The 26,748-nt window shown below is 52.0% G+C and overlaps 1 protein-coding gene across 1 annotated transcript; it reads left to right on the top strand.

Annotated features, from left to right (window-relative positions):
• On the top strand, positions 1 to 20,904 carry LOC111151750 (tensin 4). The gene is made up of 13 exons (XM_022509921.1): positions 1 to 186; positions 2,939 to 3,470; positions 9,622 to 10,036; positions 11,243 to 11,667; positions 13,809 to 13,895; positions 14,233 to 14,358; positions 15,621 to 15,713; positions 15,822 to 15,899; positions 16,875 to 16,940; positions 17,776 to 17,944; positions 19,057 to 19,125; positions 19,378 to 19,404; positions 19,925 to 20,904. The coding sequence occupies exons 2-13, from the start codon at positions 3,032 to 3,034 to the stop codon at positions 20,064 to 20,066; spliced, it is 2,136 nt and encodes a 711-aa protein (XP_022365629.1). The 5' UTR covers positions 1 to 186; positions 2,939 to 3,031; the 3' UTR covers positions 20,067 to 20,904.
• The last annotated feature ends 5,844 nt before the right edge of the window (positions 20,905 to 26,748 follow it).

The raw sequence follows: 26,748 nt of genomic DNA, 5'->3' as shown, positions 1-26,748 counted from the left end.
GGGCGGGCCTGCAGGCTATCAGCCACATGTAGGGCCTGGAGGGGAAGAGGGAGGGAGGAGAGCCGTCTGCTCTTAAGGCAGGTCTGGAGGTGAACCACACCTCCCCTTACTCCACACCTGGACTTTGAGCAGCCTTGGTCCCAGGAGCCAGGAGTGAACACAGCAATCTGCCTGCCCGGACTCCAGGTACGTGCCTTTATTCTCCAAAAAGAGAGGGAGATTCAGCACCGAGGCCAACCTGACTCATTTAACCCTTTGTCCTCAGCTTCTCCACCTGTCCTGGGGGCTAGAAGTCAAAGCAGAGAGAAAGGGGAGGAGGCTGGAGATGAGAGAGGTGGTCTCAGGACCACAGACCCTGGAGGTCAGCGTTTTAAGAGAATGAAATCTATGCCCCTCAGGGCACAGATGAGAGAACCAAGGTCTGGGGGGCAGGGAGAGGGGTTTGGAAGAGGCTTGCCCGAGGTCACAGAGACTTGGGAAGGGAATGGACACAGAACCTAGGCCTCCTGCCTCCCAGCACAGAGCCCAGAGCCTGGCCCTGAGTGCTCCCCCCTGACCCCCTTCACCCGTGCTGGGCCCTTCCCAGGCTGCCAGGAATCCAGGGGTGGGGGCTGTGGCCAGGTTCTGTTTCACTGGATCTGGGTGGAGGGATGAAACAATCCGAAGGCACTTGTCAAGGATGGGGGGAGGGAGGCAGTGGAGTGGGCTACTGAGGCAAAATGCTTTTGAGGAGGCTCAGGCTTCACCTTCTGTCCCCTCTCCCTTCCCTGACCTGGGCTTAAGATAGGAGGGAGAGAGTAAGTCAGTGAAGTGGCAATGGGAGTTTGCCAAGGTTTCAGGATCTCTCCCTCCGGAGCCCTTGGGAACAAAGAAAGATATTTGAGTCAATCTGAAGGGGGAATATACGGGAAAGACCTATGAATAGGGCAGAGCTGGCTGGAGCCCTCCCATGTACACAGGCAAGTACACACGCATACACACATGCCGCCCCCCCCCAAAGTCTGGAGCCCCAGGGACACTCCCCTCCTCCTTAGAGCAGGAAAGAAAGAGCTAGAGAAGTGGGCTGGTGAGGGTGCCCAGAAAAAAGGAATGAGATGCAGACTCAGCCCCACACCACTGGTGGCGTGATTCAGGGAGTATTCAAAGGGAGAAGAGCTTGAACAAGAGCCTGAGTGCCTGCTTTTTGCTCAATCCCAGGCCTGTCCAGGTTTGTCTGGAACCCTGTCTGGGTTCCAGAACCCCAGAAGGGGCAGACATGAAAAGGGTCTTAAATCTATGAAGTAGTGATATAGGGTTAAGAGTTTGGGACTGTGGGGGCGCCTGGGTGGCTCAGTGGATTAAACCTCTGCCTTCGGCTCAGGTCATGGTCTCAGGGTCCTGGGATCGAGCCCCGCATCGGGCTCTCTGCTCAGCGGGGGGCCTGCTTCCCACTCCCTCTCTGCCTGCTGCTCTGTCTGCTTGTGCTCTCTCTCTCTGTCAAATAAATAAATAAAATCTTTAAGGAAAAAAAAAGAGTTTGGGACTGTGGAGCTACGAGCCCAGGTTCAAAGCCACTGGGTTCAAACCCGCGTTCCACCAGTGGATTCTGCAGGTTCTGTGACCTTAAGCAAATCCCTGAACCTCTCCAGCACCACAGTAAAAATACCCTCCGCACAGAACCACTGAGAAAATGTAACAAGTAAACTTAAAGTTGTTATTATTATATCCCCATCATACAGATGGGACAACTGAGGCCTGTAGAGGAAAGGGTAGCACAATAGCAGTTTCCAGTCAGTAAGGAGACATCCTAGATTCTGGTCCTGAGTGATGACCCAGGCCCCCAGTGTGCTCTCCAAGTCAGTAACCTCCTCTGCGGGGCCCAGCCAAAAACCCTACAGGATGCACCGAGATCCTGCCCCAAGAAACCCAGACCCCTTGGAGGATATGCGGAAAGAGCCACAGCTCCGTGTCCTCAGCTGCCCCCAGGAAGTTGCTCGGAGGCCTAGTCCCTTCCACTGCCATTTATAGACAGGCCGGTGCCTGAGACGCACCACCCGCTCCAGGTCTCAGCCGAGGAGAGGTCTGGCAACAGAGCCTACAGGAACCATGGGGGACAAGGGAGCCTGGCTTTTCCTATTAACTTAAAATGCAACCTCAGGCAAATCATACGCCCTCTCTGGACCTTAGATATCCCTCCGCATTTGAACTCCATGAGGTATATGGAGTTAGGAATCCAGGTCCCTTCCTCCAGGAAGTCCTCCCTGACCTCTGCACCAGTGCTACAGAGTCTCCTCTGTTTTGCCCCTCCATGGTAACACTGTTTATAATTGCTCACCTGCTTACTTGTGTGTTTCACTAACTGGCCCACACACAATAGTAGCTATTAAATGCAGGGTTCCTGACATCAGGCAGCCTGAGATCCAGGCCTGCTCTGACACTTGTATGACACAGCATGACGCTTGGGCAAGTCACTAACCTCTCTGTCTCTCCATTCACATATCATAAAATGCAAAATAATAGTATCTACCTCAGAGGGTTGTTAGGAGGAGTTTAAAAGACTTTATGTGTAATATAGGTGCATAGTAATCGCTCAATAAATATTAGCTGGTATTTATTTAATAAAGAAGGCTGTAACAGAGCAGATATTCGGTAACCTCTGTTGAAGTGATTTTATTTGACAGTCACCTGCATAGTGCTTATTACGTGCCCTGCACCATCCTAAGCATGTTACAAATCTCAACACATTTTATAGTTAAGGAAAATTGAGGCACAGAGAAGTTAATTAACTTGTCCAGCATGGCACAGCTAGTAAGTGGTAGAGCCAGAATGCAAACCCAGGCAATCTGGCTCCAGTACCCATGTTTTTAATGAATGAATAAACATGCCTTTGCTTGGGGGGAGGAGTGGGAGGAACTTCAACTACCAAAGTTACTCAGTTCCCAACCCTGACCTCTTTCAGATTCTGGAAGCTCCTGGTTGGCAAGTGACATATCTGGGGTGTAAGTGAGGCTGGTTTGAAGCTAGAGGCAAACAGACAGCCATTGCCCCCACCATGTCACAAGTGATGTCCAGCCCCCTGCTGGCAGGAGGCCATGCAGTCGGCTTGACTCCCTGCGAAGAACCCAGGAGGACCCTGCACCCAGCACCCAGCCCTGGCCTGCCACCCCAATGTCCTTACTACACCACAGAAGGCTGGGGAGCCCAGGGCCTGATGGCCCCTATGCCTTTCAAGGGGCCCCCCAGCAGGCTCCAGCAGGGCCCAGAGACTGGAGCCAAAGCCAGCCGCCTCCTACAGTCCCCCGCTGAGCAGACCTCGGGGACCCTGGAGGACCTCAACTCCTACATTGACTTCTCACTGGAGAGCCTCAACCAGATGATTCTGGAACTGGACCCCACCTTCCAGCTGCTCCCCCCAGGAACTGGTAGCCCCTGGACTGAGCCCACCCAGAGCACTACCTCAAGGAAAAAGAAAGACGATGCTGAAGCCTTGGGTAAGGATCTGGGACACAGTGCCAGGAGGGGGTGCTTGGGAAAAGTGATGAATACCTGTTTTATGGGATCTTTCAGGAACTTTAAATAAGCTAATGTGTATATATATATATATATATATATATATATATATATATATGAATGTCATACAATGCCATACATGTAAATAAGAGCTCAAGAAATGTGGAGTCCCTGAACCTCACTGTTCCATAGTAGATCTCTTTAAGTCCTAACCTGGGTCCCCTGAAACTTTCATAGGATTGCTCTCTGGGCCTCTGTCCCTTTTTAGGGGTTATCTCTCTGGAGAGCTGGAAGCAGTAGGGTTGGAAAGACACAGAATTCAGTCTGTTTAGGGCAGAACCCTGCTGTGGGTAAGCAGTGGTGTGCTGGTAAAGGTTTAACAACGAGCTCCATGCTGGGGTGCTAAAGGCTCCAGCTGGAAACATCTACCAAATTTCATGGGATAGACTCTCTCACTATGGCCAGTCTCAGGCTACCAGCATGATGTCACCAAACGTAGCACTGGAAAGAGATAACCTGTAGACGGCCATTACGGTATATACAGTATTTCTACCAAATAACCTCTGGAGTATAGATCATACTGGAGCACCTGACTGGCTCGGTCGGAAGAGAGTGTGACTCGCGACCTCAGGATCATGAGTTCGAGCCCCATGTTGAGGGTAGAGAATACTTAAATAAATAAAATTTTATTTTTTAAAAGATTTTATTTATTTATGTATTTATGTATTTATTTATTTGAGGGAGAGTGTGAGCACATGAGGATACAAGGAAGGGGAGGGGCAGAGGGAGAGGATCTCAAGCAAACTCCATGCTGAGCATGGCTCAGTCTCACGACCCTGAGATCATGACTTGAGTGGAAACCAAGAGTCAGACGCTCAACCAACTGAACTAGCCAGTGCCCCCCAAAAGAAATAAAACTTTAAAAAAAAAGAATCCAGATAATAGCAGCATCTAGTTAAATAACTGGTATATGATGAATTGTATTTATTACTTTTGTTTTTATTGTAAGTTATTTCATTGTAGGCTTATGTAATTTAATTTTTAATAACATCTGAGTTTAGAAATCAGCTGGACAAAATCCTAAAAATTTAATAGTCTGCTCTTGCGAGCTGGTACAAGTTGGCTTCAATACACCACTGCATACAAGGGAGTCTAGAAATCTCTACACCTGGTGTCAGTGTCCCAAACAAAGGGTCTCAGGTATATTCTGAGGATGAGGGTCAAGGAGCAGCAGTCCCATTAGACAGGCTAGAAGACTGAGGTCTCCGGGATTTTAAAGGATCAGCATGGATTAAGGGGTACAATGAGAATCAGTGATAGGGTCCATGAGAATTTCCACTTATTGAGATCTTATAATATCCAGACTCTGCCAAGCACCCTACAGGAGAACATTTAATCCTCCCAATCTATCCCCATGAAATATTTCATCACCATTTTAGAGAAAAAAAATACTGAGGCTGACAGACTTCAGTAAGGAGTCAGTCTAGCCTAATCTATTGGAGGTGGGCAAACCTTTTTTTTTTTTTTTTAAGATTTTATTTATTTATTTGACAGAGATCACAAGCAGGCAAAGAGGCAGGCAGAGAGAGAGAGAGGAGGAAGCAGGCTTCCTGCTGAGCAGAGAGCTCCATGTGGGGCTTAATCCCAGAACCCTGGGATCATGACCTGAGCCGAAGACTGAGGCTTTAACACACTGAGCCACCCAAGCGCCCCTGAGGTGGGCAAACCTCATACAAGCTAGTGACCTCGCTCCTCTGTTTCATATTCTTCATCTGTAATACAGAGATGAGTTCTTACCTCCATGAGGGTTACAGGGTTTAAAAGAAATAACACTTGGGTGTTTATCAGAAATCCTGACATGCTGTTAGTCATTATAAATGGTAGCTGTTTTCATTAAACACTGGGGTGGCAGTTAGGACCCGCCCCAGGGGAAGCTCAGGGACTGGGGTGGAGGTGAGCCCAGCACCCAGGTCCTTTGGTGCCCCAGTTCCCAGTCTCCAGCCTGCCTTCTGCCTCTCCCACTGAGCATTGCCTGCCAGGGCTGTTGAAAGAACCACCTCTACCCCCCAAGATCTTCCTGCCTCTTGAGGCCAGTCACAGGCATGTCTCTGCAGGGAAGGTGGCTTGGGTCTAATTATCACTGGCAGGAGCAAGCTCAGGGCTTTAATGTTCATGCCCCAATGTAGGGGTTCCACACACTCAGGGCCTGCAGGGGCAAGACCAGCCTCTGTGGAGCATCCACATGTACGGGGTGGAGATGTGAGCAACATCCTTTTCCTCCAAGGGGCCAGTGGTCAGTAGTCTGTGTTCTCAGATGCTCTGGACACAACCTGCCAAGGTGGGGAGGTGTCCACCTGACTCTGGGTGGCAGAGGGGTTCGGGGGGTGAGCGAGCAGCCAAGAGTGGTCAGAGAGCTCTGATGAAGCCCCCTAGTTCTGCCCTAGCATCTTCTGATGCAATAAGAAAATCCTCTCCTCTAACCTCTGCCTGAATGACGGTGACACCTGGGAATTCACTACACCCTGAGACAGCCGGCACAGTCAGCTCCCCGTTAGAAAGTCCCTCTCTGCGTTCCTTGTGATACCTAATAGTGTGTCACTGTGATGGGCGGCACCTGTCCCATGCATCTCAACCTGCCAAAACCCTCCCCTCAGACCACCACAACCGGTGACAGAGCGCTTGCCAGCCCATGGCAGCGTAACTCGTTCTGGGCATCGTGATGAGCTTTCACTGGGCCAAACATATCCAAATGTGTGGGACGCCCTCCCTTCGCCTCTCATCCTTCCTTCTCTTGGGGTGTCAAAGGGAAGGTGTTCTATAATTGTGGTGCTAGCAGATGTTCACTGTTTCTCTTTGTCCTCACTTGGCAAAATTAAAAATTAAGCATTGGCGATCCTATGTTTCTCCCTCCCCTAAATATATATAGATAGATTGTGTAGTGCGTGATCTCAGCCTCTGCCTGGGAAGGAAACAGCAGTAGCCTCATTTTACAGAGGACAAAGTGAGGCTCAGGGAGAAGAAGTAATGACCCAGGGTTACACAGCCAATGGGTCGTAGGTCAGGCCCCAAAGCCTTGGATTTTGGCCTCCAAAGTCTGTGTTCTTGCCTTTCTCTCTCTTTTTTGGAGCCAGCTTCCTGTCCTCCGGAGCTTCGAAGAACAGATCTGTTAGGAGGCAGCCTTCAGGCTCCTCTTCTGGGGCTCCCCCTCCCCCAGTGCTCACAAACCTCCCCCAGCTTCCCTGCCCCTGCCTCTTGCTTACCTTCCTTCAGACTGACCCTGGGGGGCTCCCAACCCACACGGAGCATGGCTATTCCAAGCAAACACCATATCCATCTCCGCCACTCCCTCCCCTCCCCATCTTTGGAACAAGCACCCACATTTCATTTTCCAGCAATTTCTGCCAGGCAAGGCTGTTTGCCAATTCCAAGGGAAGGGTGTTTAATAACTGTCTCTCTGCCCCCCGCCCACGTGCCCCTTCCACCAGCCCAGCCTGGCGCTGGCGCCTACATCCACCCAGCACTGCTGGGACTTGCCCCACGGGCTTGTAAACAGCGGCTGGACCCAGGTGAGGGTGTGGGGGGGCCTCCACCTCCCCTAGTCACATGCACCTCGGGGCAGCAGGGAGAGTTGACTCACAGCTCCAGGACTCCTTCCTTCCTCCCTTCCCACCCTGCTCTTCTTGTTCAGTCCCCCGAGCAACGCCTTTGGTCAGTGTTGGGATGACCTGGTAAGTAGGAAGCCCAGAGCTTCACCAGGTGGAAATACCCTCCCCCAAAGCAGCCAAGCACCTTTTCAGAGCACAAGGCCTTGGGAAAGTATCCTGAGGAGTCCCTTGTCCTGGAAGAGGCCCTCCAAACACAGCACAGGAGCAGGAGTCAGATTCCTCCACTCTGGCTGTGTGGCATCGGATAACTCCCTTAACCTTTCTGAGCCTTGATTTCTCATCTATTATATGGAATTCATATTATTTTCTAGTTCAATAGAGTTGTTGTGGGGGTTAAATGAGCTAGTACAGGTAACGTGTTTGCAACAGTGCTGGCACACAGCACTCAGTAAATACCAGCCTTAAAAATTCTGCAGTAAATGCCAGCCCCATTGCCACATTTCTCTGAGCCTCAGTTTCCTCCTGAGGAATGTTGGCATTGGGCATAAGGGTCGAGAGGATTGTGGGTAAAAACACGATGAAGTACTATAAAAATAGAAGTTGTGCTTGCCAACCTTCCAGAAGAATCCACCCCATTCCAAGACCTCTACTCTTTCAGAACCCACAACACATTGTGCCAAATAGTCTTTTCTTACCCTTGGCAGAGGGACTCCCCCCTTAGCTGGACAGTGTCAGCCTCTGGCCAATACTGGCCTCAAAAAGCAAGCAGGCAGGAGGAGTTCTCCAAAGCTCACCATGGGCCAGGATCCAGGCACCATTCATCAGTGTCTTTTATCCTTACCACAACCTCAGGAGGTTAGTTTTCGATCCCCACTTTGCAGATAACTGAGGCTCACAGTGTCTAGGAAAGTTACCTGATGCCTCTTGGCGGGAAAGTGCAAAACGAGGACTCACACCCAGGTTTGTCTGATGGCAAAGCCAGGCCTGTTCCTACACCCCTTGGAACAGCATGTCCGGGTCAGCCTGCCAGCCCCCCCCTCATCTGATGTAATCCTCCACCCCCACCCCAGCCTAAGCAGGCTCAGACAGAAGCAGTAACCGCCAGCAGGCTCTGAGGTCCTACCCGGGAGCGGGCTGGGGCAGGCAGGGATTCCACAGAGTAGGAGGGAGTTGGTTCATGGCCAAAGCCCAAGGGGGATGGGAGGCTGGCAGACAGGGGCTGAAGGTGCAGTTTCCTGCTGACTTTGCCCCAGTTTCCATCCTGGGAAGCCAGAGACAGGACTCGACAGGCCTCTAGGAGGGAAGCTAGGTAGCCCCCATCTCCTCCCACTTTTGCTGGAACAGCACCAAGGACAGTTCCCCTCCCCCAGGTCAGGAGGCGGGGTGTCCATACTCACCATGGGGAAAACCACAGGGCACCCCACTCCAGGGAAGAGCAAGTTCTCAGAACAAGAGCCCTGGGTGCCCACACTGGGGAATAGAAGCAGCATTGGAGTGAGTCACCACCCTGGGCCGTGTTTGATAACCATCAACTGCATACCAGTTAAAAGCATGACCTGGGAGGTCCACAGCTGGATAGTGTAGCAAACCCTGGCCTCTGGGAGCCCCTGCTCTAAAGCAGAGTTCTCAGACTCTAAAGTGCTCTCAGATGCCAGGGAGTCTAGCTAAAATGCAGATTCTGCTTCAGTGGGTCTGGGGTGGAAACAGATTCTGCACATCTGACCAGCCCCCAGGTGACATGGCGCTGCTGGGCAGGGGGCCACCGAGCTGTGGCTTGGTGCCCAGTGGAATCGGCTGGGGAACTAAACCAGCCTGATGTCTGGGTCCACACTGGAGATTCTCATCTATTTGCCACAGAGGGTAGCCTGAGTATCAGGACTTTGAAAAGCTCATCGGGTGATTCTAGTGTGCCAACAAGCATGAAAACCCCTCTGTGCCTTGACTGTAGGCACAGATGTAGAAACAGCCTTCACCAACCCTGAACAATGGAGCCATCAGAAGATGTGACTGGCACCCTCTATAAGCAGTCCTTTCAACCTGGGGAGGGGGACATTCACACAGGAAAGGATTTGCTATTTTTAAAGTATTTGCCATGTGCCAAGAACAGTGCTATGCCACCTGCATTCATCTCATTTCATCCTTACTTACCAAGAGACTGGATATAGTCAGCCCCATTCACGAGTGTGAAAGCCGAGGCTCTGGTTGGTGAAGTTGTTTGGCCAAGTGCTCTAATAGTAAGTGGCAGAACCAGATCTGAAACCCAGATCTATCAGACCCCCAAGCCTGTGTTCATTCCACTGCATCCCCCCACCAGAAGGAGGAATCACAAGGAGGGTGACTTTGGAACTGCGCCTAGAAGGGGGAGCCGGGTGCTAATCCTAACCCAGCAAACTTGTCCTCTCTTGGAGCCTTGGTTTCCTCATCTGCCTAAAGGAGGGGAGACCAGAGGTTCTGGAAGACTCTTCCAGAATTCTTGTTCTGGGAGTCCAGGCTCCTAGGTTTCACCAGTGCTCTGCTCTCTCCCCAGACATAAAGTACATCGAGGTGAGCTCCACCAGATCAAGGGGTCCCGATGGCCCCCAGTGCTGCTCCAGCCCATCTGCCACCCTGCCCTTTGGCTCCCCACGCAGTGGTGGCCTCCTCCTTTCCAGAGACATCCCTCGAGAAACTCGAAGCAGCAGTGAGAGCCTCATCTTCTCTGGGAGCCAGGGCAGGGGGCACCAACGCACCCCTCCTCCTTCAGGGGCTCCCTCTTCCCATCCTCCACCCTCTCCCAGCATCTCCATCCCCTGCATGAGGAGCAAGGCCTCGGGCTCCCACGGCTTGGGATCCCCACTGGCGGCTTCTCCAGGCTTGGAGAAGGGGCTGGCCCCACAGCGAGGCAGCCGGGTCTCTGTGCTGTCAGCCAGCCCAGTGTCCGATGGCAGCTATGTGTTCGGAAGGTAGGTCGCTCCCACTATAGCTTCTGATATTGTCTCTGCAACACACACACTCACACACGTGCACACACCCTAAAATCAGACAGGCACCCCGTTCTAGCTGAGCAAAATCAGGGTGCACACCAAAAACAAAAGAGTGAATATTCTCTTTTATGCCATCACAGCCATTTGGACCTCAAGCTTTCCTCAAGCACCTAGACTATAACTCAATACACAAAATTTTTGATTTATGCTGACCTCTTGGTAGAATGGTTACATTCATGAGGTTCACCTGTATCCCTTCCAGCACTCACACAACCAATCTCAAAGAAGGGATTTTTTTCTCTTCTTTTTTTTTTTTTAAGATTTTATTTATTTATTTGACAGAGAAAGATCACAAGTAGGCAGAAAGGTAGGCAGAGAAAGAAGGGCTTTTTTTAAAACGTCAAAACACAGGGATGTAAATAAAATTTGGAGGCCTAGGGTAAACCATTAAGGAAAGAAAAGCCTCCTTCCTTCTTCCCTAGCAGGAGGGAGGCAAGCTTGCCTGGGCATTATTTGTTGCTAGCAAAACCTAGCAGGAGGGAGGGGGAAACTGCCCAGTTTGCTGGCCTCACAGTAGAGCTGCACACACACACACAGCCAACCTGCACATGAGGACCACACCACAGGACCTCTGTCCCCAACACCGACTCCAAAGCCAATGTGCCAAGGCAGTCCTTGGCAAGGAGGCCAGGATTCCACAGCCACGGCCGTTGGCATGGGCCTCCAAGCTCAGAGAAAAGTCTAGCTGGATGCAGAGCTGGCCTCCTCCTCTTCCTCCAGCTGGGGAGTTCCCTCTGCATCCGCCATGGACGTGGTCCAGCCAGCGTGCAGGGCTCACTCTTGCGAATTTTGGGTACTTGTGTGATAGCTCAGTCAGACCTGCCCAGCTGGGAAGATGGAGGATATCCAGTCCAGCCTAAGCCCACATGACCTGCAAGGGATCAGCTCATTAGCTACTTTAAATGACCAAAGACTCTGCAGTACAGGGACACTTCTGTATCCTTCAGCATCCCTTCGGGATGAGGTGGGCATGTACTTTGCTCTGGGCTGTGGGGGATGGAGTATGCAATACTTGATTTAACCGGAGCTGTGGGCACCCAGATCAATAGATTCTGGAGCCTGCCTCTGGCTCCTGCGTGTCCACTGACACCCTAATACCCTGCCTGTCTGGTGTCCTCCTTGCAGCAGCCAGTCCCTCATCCACTCCAGCATTTCCAGCCATCAGTCATCTTCTAGATCCTTGAAAAGCCCAGCCAGCTCTTCCTCCAGCCTCCACAGCCTGGGCCAAGTGTCCCTGTGTACAAGAGCCAGCGACTCTCAGGTCCCTGGCAATCCCACCTCAAACATGGGCCAACCCAGAACAACTCATTCCCCGCCAGCGGCCAAGGAGCATGCCAGCAGCTGTCCACCATCCATCACCAACTCCATGGTGGACATACCCATCGTGCTAATCAATGGCTGTCCAGAACCGGGGTCTCCCCCAACCCAGCAGATCCCAGGACACCAGGACTTTGTCCGACCTGGGGACACTTCTTCCAGCAACTCTTGTCCAGCCACCAGGAGCGACAGCCAGACCCTGCCAGATGCCCCTCTCACCACACCCTCGGAGGGTATGTTGTAAACCAGTCCTTCAGCCATTGTGAGGTTTGGCTTGGGGGCATAGACAAAGCATCAGTGGGTTTCTGCAACAGCAGGTCCATGTGCTAAATACCTACTGTGTGCCAGGCAGTTCGCCAAAGAGTAGAGACAGAGACGGACAGAGCTTCAAAAGAGACAAAAACCAAAGATCACTATAGAGTAGAACAAACACAGAAGTAGAGATGTCCTAAGTCTTATGGGGCCACAAAGGAAGGGGTGATCTTTTTTTTTTTTTAAAGATTTTATTTATTTATTTGACAGACAGAGAAGGGGTGATCTTTTTAGTCTAAACAACTCCTTGGAGTTTTTTACTCCTTGGAGGAAGTGACATCTGAGTTGGATCTGGAAAAGAGGATCAAATGTCTAGAGCCAGAGCAGGACAGGAGGGGCCTTCCGAGCAGAGGGAACAAGTCCATGGTCATGGAGGTGTAGAAGAACAAGCATGTTCAAGGAATGACTGGAGTGTTGGGTGTGGGATGAACTGGTTGAGAAATCTGGAGCGAGATTGGGAAAGGTCTTGAACACCAAGCTAAAGGATGGATTTTCCCCGTTAGACTGCGGGCTAGAGGGTGAGGACGGGTCTAGCGGGAGTCTCAAACAGGAAAGTGATGGGGTCAGAGGTATACATTTAATAGATCACCCCAGCAGCTGGCAGTTGACTTGCAGGGCCCGGCCTGGACAGGGAGAGCAGCTTTGTTTTGATTTTCATCATGAAGTGGTCCAGACAAGCTGTAACGGGGGCCTGCACCAGGGCAGGGCAGGGCGGAGGGGAGAAGACAGAGCCAGGAGACCCTCGGGATATGAAAACAGCAGGCTTGATGACTAACCCAAGAGAGGGAGAAAGAGAAGGAGAGTCAGTCCTACCTCTGACGTTCGTGGATGACGAGTACACAGAGAGCAGACGGAGACAATGCATTCCAATTCAGACAGCTAAAAACCACAAAGCAGAAAACACCCTCCTTCCCGTAGTCAGTGACTACAGGCGTCCAAAAAGAACAAAACCAGCCAGAACCCAAAGCCGTAAACACAGAGGCTCAGGCTTAGCACCCGCAGGGTACACGTCTCCAGAGTAGAGCCCCCCCCCCCGCCCCGGCAGAGCCCCAGGGACACTGTCCCGCCTCTCCCCCGTCGCTCAGCCACAAGCGTCAGGGTGACTCCTAGGGGTGTGAGGTTCAGTCTGGCCTGCACCGCCACGCAGGAAACCATGTCAATGTAAGCAAAAACGGCACGACAGGTGTGCCTTTGAATCTGCTCTGATCGTTTTCCCAGGACAAATCATTTGCATTTTAGTACTTTTTTTTTTTTTAATAATGAGTTACTCTCAGCTGGCCACAACACATCTTTTCAAGGTGCCAAAATTGAGAACCACTGTTCTCTGCCTTAGGGACCTGGGGAGATGGCCATTGTGTCATGGCAGTGAGCACATTTCCTAAGTCCGGTGATATTCCCATCCTGGTTTGGTGATGCCCTGGGATATCACTAATTATACCCTGGGGTCTTATCAAATTCCACAAACTGTTCTCAAAACAAAATCCACCCTAATTGCCTAGGCTATTGGAACGTCAAAAACCCTCAGAGACTGCTTAGTACACTCAGTCCCCTCTGGGCTTTAGAAGCAAGACTGTTGTCCCAAATCAGAGTCAGGAATCCTGTCTCCTGACTTCTGCTCAGGCTCATCCAACCAAATCTGCAGCCTTTCTTTCCTCAAACTTTTCTTTCATTTGCTTCTCCAAACTTAATATGCCCCCAAAGACCCTTGTAGGATTCTTAAGGGGGAAGAGAGGTTAAAACCAAACACGATGCCTCTCAGAATCCCTTGTCTCTTCTTTCCATCCCCACCAGACAACACAAGATTTGAGAAACTGTTTCTCATTAAACTGAGATTTTATCTGTTTGTGATTCATTACCAAGGATACAAGGGGAGACTCCTAGGTCCTAGATGTGCCAAGCCCTGAATTCTTCTGTTGGATTTTGCCTCTTGTAGGCAGATGGAGATACAATGGGGTTGGGATAGGGTAGGATGAGTTGAATGGGACCACTGGGCAGAGGTGGGTGAAGGGTGTCTCAGCTCCCCTCTGTCCAGCCTAAAGTGTTCTCCCCTCTCTATCTCCAGGTCCCACCAGGGACATGCAGCCCACCATGAAGTTTGTGATGGACACGTCTAAATACTGGTTTAAGCCAAGCATCACCCGGGAACAAGGTAAAAGGAAGTGCTGTGTTTCAAGGGATGAGTGATCCAGGAGTCAAGTCTGGGTCTTGTACCTTATATCAGGCAGATGGGGCCCTGGGTCACGGTAGGGGAGGGAATGGCAAATGATAGGTCCAGGGAAGGGGGATATCGTGCAAACCCCATGTCCTGAGGAAATAGGGGCTGCAGCAGGAAGGGTGGAGATTAGACAACAGGAAGGACTTCCTGGGAACGCAAGGTGATTCTGTAATGTCTGCTCTATGAAGATTCTATGGGGCTGGGAGACAGGGGGTGTCCCCTGCAGGTGGGGGTGGGTGGCTAACTCTCTCTGACTCAAGGATTGTTCTAGCAATCGAGCTGCTGAGAAAAGAGGAGCCTGGGGCTTTCGTCGTGAGGGACAGTTCTTCCTACCGAGGCTCATTTGGCCTTGCCTTGAAGGTCCAGGAGGCCCCTGCTCCTGCAGTGAACCGGTCAGGTATGCACCCGCCTCTTTATTCAAGACCTCACAGAGGCAAGGGGCTGTGGTAGGTTCTAGTCCTAGCTCCCCCGCTACCTTGCAGCCAGCCTGAAAGGACTCCTGGGAGGAGGGCCCACCTCCTGCACCAAGGCTCTGTAAGGAGCTCCTTCCACGGCAAGCCTGAGTTTCCTCTGCCTCCAGGAGTCCCCAGATTCCCTGCTCTGCTCTCATGGGGGCAAGAGGAGGGAGTTTCCAGCCCCTCTTCAGGATGCTCTCCTCTGTACCCCACCCAGCTGTCCAGACCAGCCTTATTGTGAGGGAACTTGATGTGGTAATAACGTATGTGTCCCAGCTTGTCATATGTATGCGAGGGTTTCTCACGTGTGATAGCTTATCGAGGGTATGCCCTGGCTTATTACACGTGCATGATAGCTTATCACATATGTGCTGGTTTATCACACTTGTGAGAGCTTATCACATGTTTTCCCATGGTCTCACACACACAACACACATCTCTGGGGCGTCCCTCCTGCCCTGGGATACCTCGCTGGGAAAAGAGGTATAATGAAATGTACTATAATGAAAGATCATTATAGTACAAGGTACCTAAGTTACAGCCCCTCCCCAAGCCCCAGGGTATAGCTCCATGTAACAAAAGGGTCAGGTAAACGGGGCTCCAAGAGTTAGTTAATGACTGCCCGCCCCACCCCCTCCAGAGCAAAGACAAAAACCCCAATTTTGTGCTCTCTACACTATGCCGCTCTGGTTAAATCAGAACATGAGATCTGGAGCAGGGCTGGTTTTCAAGGAAGCCTTGCCAACAAGCCCAGAGAGGAGGAAGCCATGGGCTGGTGGAGAAGAGCAGAGGGGTACTGTTTCCCTCCAGGGCCAACCAGTTCCAGTAGGGACCATCTGGTGGAGAATAACAGCCCCTGGGAAGGACTGGGTAGAGGGAGAGAGAAATCAGGCTGATGGATTAAGATTTCATCCCAGTAGTTGTTGGGACCATCCCTGGTAGCCCTTGAGAGCAAGAGAAAGTTCTCCTAAAAGGAGAATTACTGGATGCAGAAGCCTTAGAGCAAACATGTTGGGACCTCCTTTGTGGGAGGCCTTGAAGACAGGGTCGCACCTAGCAGTCCCACCCCGAGGCAGGTGACGAACCAATTAACCTCTGGGTGCACCTAGAGGAGGCAGGTCAGGGAATGAGTGGGTCAGTGTTCATTGAACACTGGGCTCTGGAACTCCCATCCTCATGCACTCTTTCCTCTGTCCTTGTCCAGGTGAGGACAACAGCGACCTCATCCGCCACTTCCTCATCGAGTCTTCTGCCAAAGGGGTGCATCTCAAAGGAGCAGACGAGGAACCCTACTTTGGTGAGCCTCTCCAGCCTGCAGGCCACTGGGGGTGGGGGGGCGCTCTTCTGAGCTGGGAGACTGATCTGGGGAAAGCCTTCTCACACAGGGCTATCTGTTTCCTTGCAGGGAGCCTCTCTGCCTTTGTGTGTCAGCATTCCATCATGGCCCTGGCCCTACCCTGCAAACTCACCATCCCACAGAAAGGTGGGTCTGGGCCCCAAAGAGGCAACACTAGGGCACTAGAAAGACTCCTAGTGGTCACATCCCACCTTATTTATGGATTAGTGTCACAATTAAAAGTGATTTGCCTAGCATCCTCTAGCAACTCCACTTCCTGGCCTGAGAATTTGAGAATGTCGACCTCTGTGAACCTCTGTTTCCTCTTCTATGAAGTGAAGACAGCCATCATCATACTTACTTACAGGATTGGCTGGGGGTTAAAAGAGCTGGTCCAGGCAAGGCTCTTATCACAGAGTATATATTTGATAAACAGGAGCCTTCTTTGAGAGGATGAAAGGAGCATAAAGCAGCCGGTTTGGAGAGGGCAGGGTTTTTTTCTCCCAGATCCAGCCTTTACTGGGCGCTCCCTCGTTCACATTTCCCTCACCACAACTGTGTCAAATAGGTGTTATCCCCATTTCATGGATGAGAAAAGGAGGGCTCGTGGAGCTGAGTAACTTGCCCGAAGACACACAGATCAGACCTCAAACGAAGATCAGGAAGTCCCATCCTGAGCCCCCAGCCCGGCCATGCCAGTAGCCAGAGTAGATAATCTCTGAGTGTCCAGGACAAGCAACTGAGGGGTTCTGGGAGAGGACATAGAGCAGGGGGATCCCCTGGTGTAGTGATGGGGAAAGCCTCCCTACATTCTGCAAAGAAAGGTGTGGGTTTGGGGTGGGGTCTGAAAGAAGGATCAGAGGCGTCTGAGGACCAGGTGACTGCCCAGTCCTGGGGCTGGAGGAGTGTGTGTGGGGGGGGGGATCAAAAGGCTTGCAAGTCAGGCATCTGGGGAGCCCCAAGTGGCCTTGTTTGTCTAATTAGGGTAATCACACCAGGTTTCTCAATGGCTTGCTTCCTGGGGGCAGAGGTGGGAGATGTTCAAAGGGATTAATGTTCCTTTGTTCACTCCACCCCCCCCACCCCGCCCCCTCTGGGGCCTGTTACTTTGCTTTGGCTCAGAATTGGGAGGTGGAGTCTCCTCGGACACTACAGACAGCCAGGCCTCCTGCCTGAAGAAATCTGCAGGTGAGCAGTGTGGGGGAGGCTCCAGGCTTGCCTGCACCCCCGGAGGGTGCCTCCCAGCCCCCCCGACACACACACGTGCATGCACAGGTCCACACATGTTCCCACTCCAGCTCTGTTTCTTCATCCTTAAAAGAGGTGCCCCGCGGTCCTCCCCGTCCCTATAAACCTAGAGGTGAGAGTCTGCAAGCCTGGGGGTGAGGAGTGCAGGGGTGGCAAGAGAGGGTGGGGGTTGGTGGGTTTACACCCCATCCTGGACACACATGGGCACATATGTACGTGCTGGGGTCTCTCTGGTTCTGAGGGATCTGCCCTAGAGGAGATCTCTGGGTCCGGGATCCTCTGTGGAGTGTCGGGTCCAAGTCTTGGGGGTTTCAATAGGGGAAAGGTTGCTCCTCTTCACAGCCAGACACCAGGCACAGACCAGCGCTTGTCTGAGTGCCTCCCCATTCTTGTCTTGCACCTTCTCTTGACAATGAACCAGGGCCGCAGGGTGGGTGGAGGAGGTGGTGGCAGGGCCAAGCATGCTTCTGGACAGAAGGAAGATTTGCCTGGACATCCCTATACAGAGAGCAACAGCCCCTCCTTTACTCGGCCCCAGAGGGCCGGAGGCCAGAGCAATGCAGAGCAACGTCCACTGGAGTTGGCCTTGAATTTCAGTCACCTCCACAACTCCTTCCTGCCTGCCTGGTGGCTCAGAGGAATCCCTGATTCCTGAACAAGGAAGAGCCCAGACACCTGGCTCTGGGCAGAGGGAGGACCAGGGCAAGGGGGAACGCTTCCTGCCCCTGCATGGTGGATCCTGGCAAGGCCTGAGCACAGTGTTTACCTCCCACAGGCTGCCATGCCCTGTACCTGACCTCTGTGAGCGTGGAGACCCTGAGCGGAGCCCTGGCCGTGCGGAAGGCCATCTCAACCACCTTTGAGAGGGACGTCCTCCCCACACCCACTGTGGTCCACTTCAAAGTCACTGATCAAGGCATCACCCTGACCGATGTCCAGAGGAAGTAAGGGACTTCCCTTGGGGCTGCTGGGCAGGGCAGGGGGATCTGGAGGGGATAGCTGAGATGGTTATGGATCACTAATGAAGGTACGATCCAGGATCCTGGACTCCATGTGGTCGGTGGCTTGCTGAGTGACTCCAGACAAGTTCTCTGCACTCTCTGGGCCTCATGCCAATGACCTGCTACCAAAGTCCCCCTTCCCCTAAACTGATGGAGATGGAATTTACCAGTATTCGTTGGGCCCTGGTTAAATCGGCATCCCCTGATGGAACGACCGCAGAAGGCCAGACTCTGGCTGCCCACTGGGACACAGTGGATGGAATCCCTCCTTCCTAGGGCTCAGGGCTTCCCAGTCTAGTAGGTGCCTGGTCCTGGGCTGGAGGAACAATAGATGAGCAAGACATCATTCCCATCCTCAAGCCGTTAAATGACACCGTGGGCAGAGGGCGGAGAGAGGGCAGAAAACCTAAATATATAAGACACAAGGCAGAGTCACTCCATGAAAAGACAGAAGGTCAGGGCACCTGGGTATGTCAGTCCATTAAGAGTCTGCCTTTGGGCTCGGATCATGATCTCGGGGTCCTGGGATCCAGCTCTGCGCCGGGCTTCCTGCTCAGCGGGGAGTCTGCTTCTCCCTCTCCCTCTACCCCTCCGCTTGAGTTCTCTCTTTTTCTCTCTCAAATGAATAAAAAAACTTTAAAAAAAAAAAAAAAAAGGAAGGGCACCTGGGTGGCTCAGTGGGTTAAAGCCTCTGTCTTTGGCTCAAGTCGTGATCTCAGGGTCCTGAGACTGAGCCCCACATCAGGCTCTCTGCTCAGCAACGAGCCTGCTTCCCCCTCTTTCTCTCTGCCTGTCTCTCTGCCTACTTGTGATCTCTGTCTGTCAAATAAATAAATAAAATCTTTAAAAAAAAAAAAAAAAGAAAAGAAAAGAAAAGAGAGAAGTGCAAACATTTGCCCCAGGGCCCAGTAGTGGGAAAGTACGTGCCAGGCTGTAAGGGGTCTAATTGGGAGGCTTCTTGGAGAGCGGGGCATCTAAACTTTGGGAAAGCTGGAGATGATGGAGGTAGGACATGGCACTGGGACCAACTCTCACCAGCTGTCCTTCTCTTCCAGGGTGTTTTTCCGGCGCCATTACCCCCTCACTACCCTCCGCTTCTGTGGCATGGACCCCGAGCAACGGAAGTAAGTTCAAGGCTAAGCCAAACTCAAAAAGCCATCCAGGGCCCAGCTGCCCACTGAAGTTTCTTGCTGACTCTGGGACTGGGGTCACAGACAAAGCCTGTGAACCTCAAGTGGCCAGGAACAACAGGATGAAGGGAGGGGACCCGGTGGGGCGTGGTCACAGCTGGCCATTGTCTCCAGCTCCTCAGCCAGAGTCTTGTGGAATGCAGAGAAGCCTCAGTACTCATTCCTGTCCATCTTCCTTTCCCACAGGTGGCAAAAGTACTGCAAGCCCTCCTGGTAAGGCCTTCAGTCAGTCACCCTGTCAGTCACCCTGAAAGGTCTCCCTAGGCCAGAAACTGGGACCCAACAAGAGAAGGAACTCGGGGAAGGAGGGAGGCCCTTCTTAAGAACTTAAGAGAGCCCGTGGTTTTGATGGGGGTGGCACAGGTCCTCAGAGATCCTCCAGTCTGAAGGGGGAGACATGAGCCTGGGAGGCCTCGGTCTTAGGTAGGAGGCACAGGCTCTAATCTCAGGGAGCCTTAACTGATGGGGATGCTGTGGTCTGATGGTCAAAACACGTCCTTGCCCTCAGGAAGCTTCTACTCTGATGAGGAATACATAGGTCCTGTCCTGAGGGAGCTCTCATTGAAAGGAGAGAAACCCAGGTCTTAAACTCAGGGATCTCCCAGTCTGACAGAGGAGGTCCATCCCACCCTCAGAGAGCTGGGGAAGGGGTAGAGCAGAGCACCAAACTGATCTCACCCCTCCCAGCCTCTCTGAGACCCACCACTTCACTCAGGCTATGTCCTCCCACCAGGATCTTCGGGTTTGTGGCCAAGAGCCAGACAGAGTCACAAGAGAATGTGTGCCACCTGTTTGCGGAGTACGACCCAGTCCAGCCAGCCTCCCAGGTCATCAGCCTCGTGGGTGCCCTGCTGCAGGACACAGAAAGGATGTAGAAGAAGGGAGCTGCCCACGCACCTTCCCTGACATCCCAAGAGGGCTGGAACCCCTGAGCAGGAGCTTGTGGCCACACTAATGAGCTAATCTATTGGGCTGGAGGAGAACGGTACCAAGTGAAACCCTGGAAACCCTATGACCATCAGCAGTGACCTTCATCCAGACCCAGCTGTCTCAGTTTCCTCAACCATAAAAAGAGGCCAATAGACAGGACCAGCTATGCTTCTCAGATTTTGATGAGATCTTAACAAGCTCCCTGCGATTCAGAAGCATGCCCACATCTGAGGACCCTGCATGGAAACAACCTCTGAGGACGCCTGCCTCCATCAGCTGGGACACTACCAACACAGCACAGAGTTAGAGACCTGCGACTCTCTATCATGGCGAACAGCAGGTGCTGGGTCAGGACCCATGGGCCCCTCGCACAAGGCTGACCTGGGAGAGGTGCTATGCAAGGATCGACTGAAGGATGGATAGATGGACTCTATTTCCCTCCAGATCTGTTCCTTTCCCCACTCCCATAATAGCTTCTTGGGCAGCTGTTCCCAGGACAAAGCAGAATCTGTCTGCCCTGGACTCTTTAAGACAGTGTGGACACGGTTGTCAGGGCAGCTTAGCAAGGGGGAACTTGTCCCCAAGGTCAGAGACCACCCAGCTGCCCTCACGTTCTTGATGTCTAACCCCCACCACTGCAAATGAATATCAGCCCCATCTTTTCTCTCAATTTTTTGGTTAGCAAGTGTCCCCCAGCAGGCGTCACAATGGCCCTCGTGCTGTCTATGTAACCCACAAGAGGTAGGAGGGGGCAGGGAGATCCCCCTGCTCTCCGGAGCAGACACAAGGACCAGCTTTCTCTGGTTCTGCCTCAGCTCCAGACCTGCTGATTGCCCCCTACTCTCCAAAACACACACATAGACACATAGACAGGCCCAACAGGCGGGCATCTACTGTCCTTACAGCCACACGGGGGCAGCAGAGAGTCATGAATGCGTGCAGGCAGCCAACTCAAGAAATTTGGAGAAGCTGGGCGGTCTTTCCCCCACCCCCACTTCCATCAAGATTCCCAAGAAGCTGGAATCATTTGTGCAATAGGTCTGGGGTCCTAAGAAAACCATACCGTGAGGATGGAAGAGGAGGCTCAGAGAAGAAGCCCACTTTTGTTCTACAAGGAGCAAGTGCCCGCCCCCTCCCAGCTGTGGGCTCTGCCACCCATCGTTATCATTATCTTTGGCCAAAGTTGGGTCTGACGGATTGTGATTTCAACCCAGGAAACCAAAACAGACTGAGGCTGCCCTGGGCTGGTGCGACTGGCTGAGAGAAGCCCACCCAGCCTGTGCTCAGGAACTGCCCCATCCCTGGAGAGTAGAAAGCACTAGACAGGTTCTTAAGGTCATATTCAGGAGGCGGGCAGAGAGCCCCCCTTTTACCCATGGGTGGCTGTGTAGTTCCCGTGGAAAATAAAGCGTCTGTCTTGACAAAACAATCGGTTCTAAGACATTCAGGGCAGCCCGCTCAGAGGTGGAGACCTGAACAGAGAGGGGACCCGAGTTGGCAGGCGGTGGCTGTGTCGTAGAGAACACTCCTTCCAACACCCCTGGTCACAGCAGTACAGTCTGCACTGGCTTCCCTTCGTAAACCATCTCTTCAAACCATTCTGTGCCCCCACATGGCCCAAACACACAGTTTTCTCCCTCGTGACTCCCTGGTCGCCTTTCTGCCAGGAAGACGAGTTGAGATCTCGCCCATGTCCCAGAGCTGAAGGTGAGTCTGTGTGGCCCCCCTGTCAGGTTCCAAGGTCTCACTTGGGCTCCCTGAGGGCCGAGGAGAGGCAGGAAAAACATGGGCAGGAGTTTGGAAGGGTCTCCAAACCCAAATGAGCCCTAAGCTACCAGCTCAGCCATAGAGAAATAGACAATGGCTTCCTCATCCTGCCCTGGGCCTGGGGGTTCTACCACCAGCTTCTGCCAGCCGGCAGTCCAAGCCTTGGCAAGTGGTGTAAGAGGGGCCTCAGGAAATCTGCTTTCCGAAGGGCCTTAGGAAGGAGAGCTGCTGCTTCTGTTTAAGCCGGGTTCTATGACTCAGTGGCAGGAGCTGCCCTGGAGGGCCTGCAAAGAGACCCTCCCAATGACCTTGAATGGCTGTTGAGGAGACTGCCTCCCCTCCCACGACCAAACTTGAATTCCATCCTCCCACCCCAGCCCCCTCGACCTGGCCATGGACCCAGTCCATGGAATGTAATATCTCTGCTACATTTACAACAACTCATCTTCCCTCCAGGAAGATTTAAGAAAGAACTTGACTTAGACTTTTGCCGATGGACAGAGCAGCCAGCCCAGCAAGGATGGGGGGGGGGCGGCGGTGAGCAGAAGAGAGAAAGGACAGCCACCAAGCCTGGAGCCAGGAGGGGAGGAGTCTTCATACCCCAAGATTTTTCTGTTCAGGAGGTCCCAGGCCTTGGAGCCCTTGTTCTAAAGCCTCCCTCCCCAGTACCTTCTAATGTCACCCCTCCCAACTTTCTAGCTCTCTGCAACCCGCTGTCTACACACACATACACCACCTACCCAGTCCTCCCTCATCCTCCCTCCCCAGGTTCTCCTCTCCCTCATCTTTCTCCAACTCATTCCTTCTTAACCTTCCTGCCTCAAACCTGTCTTTTCCCTCTTTACAGAAAAACCTTCCTCCCTCTCCCTCTTGTCCCCTGTAATTTCCGCAGGTGGCCGGACCCACAGCAAAGCCTAGCTCAAGTCAATGGGAAGGAACAGGGGCAGCTACCTGCACTGCCAACCATTTTGCAAACCTCAGACTGCCACCCTCTCTGAGCCCTGCCTCCTTTCTGGCTACACGGTAACCTCCCCAGAAGGCTGAAACACCCTCACCCCTCTACCAAACCTCACCCCACCCCCTCTTCTGTCTGCCCATCTCTTCTCTTTCATCTTCTGCCTCCTGTCCTGGACTCTCAAGCTATCCAACAGGCTCAGGGCTTAGAGCCAGGACAGGCCTGGGAGGTGAAGGGCTCCCAACCTAGACATTGGTGCTTTGCTTCATGCAACAAGGGTTTTCTGGCTGAATGCTTTGTCCATGTGAGCCAGGAAAACAGATCAGTACAACAGCATTCTAACAGAGGTATGTGAGTGCCATGTGGGACTGACAGGAAAAGTAGAAACAGGGAATGTAAACTTTATCCATTTGGAGGGAATGAGGGCAATGTTACCAAGGAGGTAACATTCGAGCTGGATCTTCAAGAATGAAAAGGAGTTTAGCACACAAAGAAGTGGGGAAACCAACTTTTATTGGGAGGCTCTTATGTGCTAAGTGTAATGTGAGGCACATTATATGTTTAATCCCATTTTACTGCGGCTTGGAGGGTTAACTTGCCCATATTCTCCTAGCTGGGAAATGGCAGAGAAATGGGATTCCTGATCTGGGGCCACGCTGCCTCAGCAGTCTCAGACAAGCTGATGGATGAATTTGTGTGTGAAACACACAGGTATGACACAGTACCATGTTCAGTGTGGCTAAAGTATATGGTACCCAGGGAAATAAGTGACAGAGGAAGCAAAGGGGAGTCTGGAGCCAGATTATTAAGAACCTTGGGTTCTAAGCTGAGAATGTCTAGGGAATGAATACTTGTTAAATGAATGGATGAGTGAGTGAATGAATGAATGAGGTTGAACTCAAGACCCCTCATGTACCGTTGCACAGGTTGTGCAATGCACAGTCATACATGGCACCTTCCTTGGATTTCATTCTGTAGGCAACGAGGAGACATCAGAGGCTTTTTAGCTAAGGAGTAAGTGACCAGATCTGTGCTTTAGAAATATGGCTGTGGGGGCAGGAGACAAGACCTGAGGCCTGGGTTGAGGAGAAGTGTGATCAGAAGAGAAAGCTGTGAGAACTTGGAACTTCAGGCCAGGAAAAGGATAAGAGCCTAAGGAGATAGGCTGGGACAGGAGCCTGCTTGATCTAGGCCTGGGTCCTGGGTTCTTCAGGCCTGAAGGGCCACGTGGGAAAAAACAGGACCAGGGCCTCCCAGTCCCCCTGGTCTTAGTCTCCCCAGGCACCATAACGCAATGCTAAGTGATTTAAACAACAGATACCTAAACTTTGTTCCTGTTCCAGAGCCTGAGGTGACAGCATGGTTGGGTTCTAGTGAGAGCTCTCTTCTCGGCTTGTAGATGCCCACCTTCTCGCTGTTTGCGCACATGGCCTTTCTTCAGTATGGGCTCCTAGAGAGGGAAATCTCTCTTCTTCTTAACAAAGCCCCAAGCCTCTAGCATTAGGACCCCACCCTTCTGATCTCAGTTAACTTTAATTAATTCCTAAAAATACTATTTCCAGATACAATCACACTGGATGTTAGGGCTTATGAATTTAGAGGGTCACAATTCAATCCTGCCCCAGCCACATCCCCCACTCCCATAGCTCCCCGGTGCTGGCTGGGCCAGGGCTGTCTTCTTTCTGAACCTTGCCCTAAGAGGCAGCCAGGGCCTTGTTATGTAAGCTTCTGCTTCCTAGAAGGCATCTCAGCCTTTACCTCTCTGCAATCGGGTCTTATTGAGGAAGTCAAGTGGAGCGTGGCTTGCTGCAGGCCTGGAGGTTAGGGAGGAGAGCCAGGAGGAGGGAAAGGAGAAGGGAGAATGTTACTCACTTCACTCATTCACCAAACATTCACTCATTCACCTCATTCACTCATTCACCAAACATGTGCTGAACAGGACAGCATTAGCCATACTGGGGCTGGGCAGGGAATGGAGAAGAGGTCTGCATGTGCCCCACAGATGTTCTATCCTCCACAGCATGAGATGTGACACCTGTGAACACTGAGATGGGACATATCATTTGTCCAGTTCTCGCCGCTCTCACCTACACACACACACACACACACACACATCACAACTTCCCTCTTCTGCATCAAGAATTAGAAGCCTGGGTGGTCAGGCAGATGTGGGTGGCAGGTCCCCTCTGCCATTGACTAGCTTCATGATTTATCATGAGTCGGACACTCAACCAACTGAGCCATTCGGGCACCCCATCTCATTTAACCTGGACAGCAATACTGTATAAGTACTATTATTTATGCTCATTTGATGGATATGGAACTATGGAGTAGAAACTAAGTCAGCCTCTTGGGGTCTAACCATAATAAGTAGCACACTGAGATTTGAACCCAAGCAATCTGGACCCAAACCCATGGTGATGATGACAATAAGAATGATATTTGGAGTTTATTGAACCCAAGGTCATCAAGTTCAATCCCCACATACACCAGGATAGGGCTGTCTGCCACTCCTCTGGTGTCTCGGCCAAACCCCTCCTCTCAAATCAGGGATTAGGTCCCCAACCCCAGGCTGCTCAGGATATTGACAAAGTCACCCCTCCTCCTTCCTGCCTGGAAAGTGGCACATCTCCCCCTATAATCTCCCACCCAGAATCCCAGAATCTTCCCCCAGGCCACCTTCCTTCCTCTCCAACTAGAGCTCTTAGTTAACTTCTCCTTTCTGGTATCTGAAGAGTTTCCTATGGAAAAGGTAGGTGCCCAAACATTCCCCCTGCACTCACTAGGAGATGGTGCAAATAGAATATCGCCCTGAGTTCTAATCCACTTCTGCCACCAGCTCTTTTATGGCTTTAGACAAGCCAGTCACAGACCCCAGTAAGCCTCCATTTCCCATCTGTGTAATGGGTGAACTGGAGAAGAACTTAAAGGCTGCTCCCAGCCCTAGTCTTCTTGATAGTGACCTTTCTCAGTTACCAGGCTGGAGCCATCCTCTCTCCCACCACATGTACCCCTTCTCCAGTGAGATACCACCCGGCTCTCCCCAAAGCTTCCTGTGTGGTCTTCCCCATTGCTACCTCCCACCCTAGGTCAATGGGATGTGCCTGTGGACAGCCTCTGCTCTCCCCCCATTCCAGACCCGCCCTCTACTTTGGATTGTGCTGACCCTCCCTTCCTCTGCCAGAGCCCAGAGTCCCCTATAAGGCCACCATCTGCAGAGAACACAGAGGGAAACTAGCCCTTCCCCAGCCTGTGGGCCGGTTCCCCTCATTTGAACCCCAAGAACATCCCCACACAGGGATTTACAAAATCCCTTTGCATTTTAAAGGCAAACTTCCCCACTCCTCTCCCAAAAAAAGAAAACTTATCAAAACTTTCAAGGTCCCAGTTTACATTTCTTACATAAACCCTTCTGGGCCTACTGCCTGGGATTTGGGACTCACCCACCCCTAAATTCAAAATCTCTTTTGGGGAGGGTTTTTGTTTTTACCAAAACCCCTCCCTCATTGCATAGGGCAAGCACTGCCCAGGGCTTTTGGAAGTGGGGGTGGTCACAGTTCCGGGCTGGCCTGGCCTGACCCCTCACACAGCCAGCGATCAGGCCAGGGTCACTGAACAGTCACATGTCACTTTGAATGGAAAGCCTTGAACTGAGGCTGAGAAATGAAGTTGGGAAACAGCTCGGCCAAAGGCAATTGGACTTTTTTTTAACTTATGTTTTTTGGGGGAAAAAAAACCTCTATTGTCTGGCTAAACTTCCATGATGCTGGAAAATTAAATTTATTTCCTGAGCAGTCTGGTCCAATTTCCCCTGGGTGGGGACAAGACTGGGCTTCCCTCCCTGCTGTTCCAATTTAGAAGCTCTGGCTGCGCTCAGAAACCAGGACCCAGGAGGGAGGCAGGGA

Source organism: Enhydra lutris, unplaced genomic scaffold (assembly GCF_002288905.1).
Source record: "Enhydra lutris kenyoni isolate GAN:26980312 unplaced genomic scaffold, ASM228890v2 scaffoldscaffold26, whole genome shotgun sequence".
In the NCBI taxonomy this organism is placed as follows: domain Eukaryota; kingdom Metazoa; phylum Chordata; class Mammalia; order Carnivora; family Mustelidae; genus Enhydra; species Enhydra lutris.
Note: the sequence above shows the minus strand (reverse complement) of the source record. Positions and strands in the feature narration are given on the sequence as shown.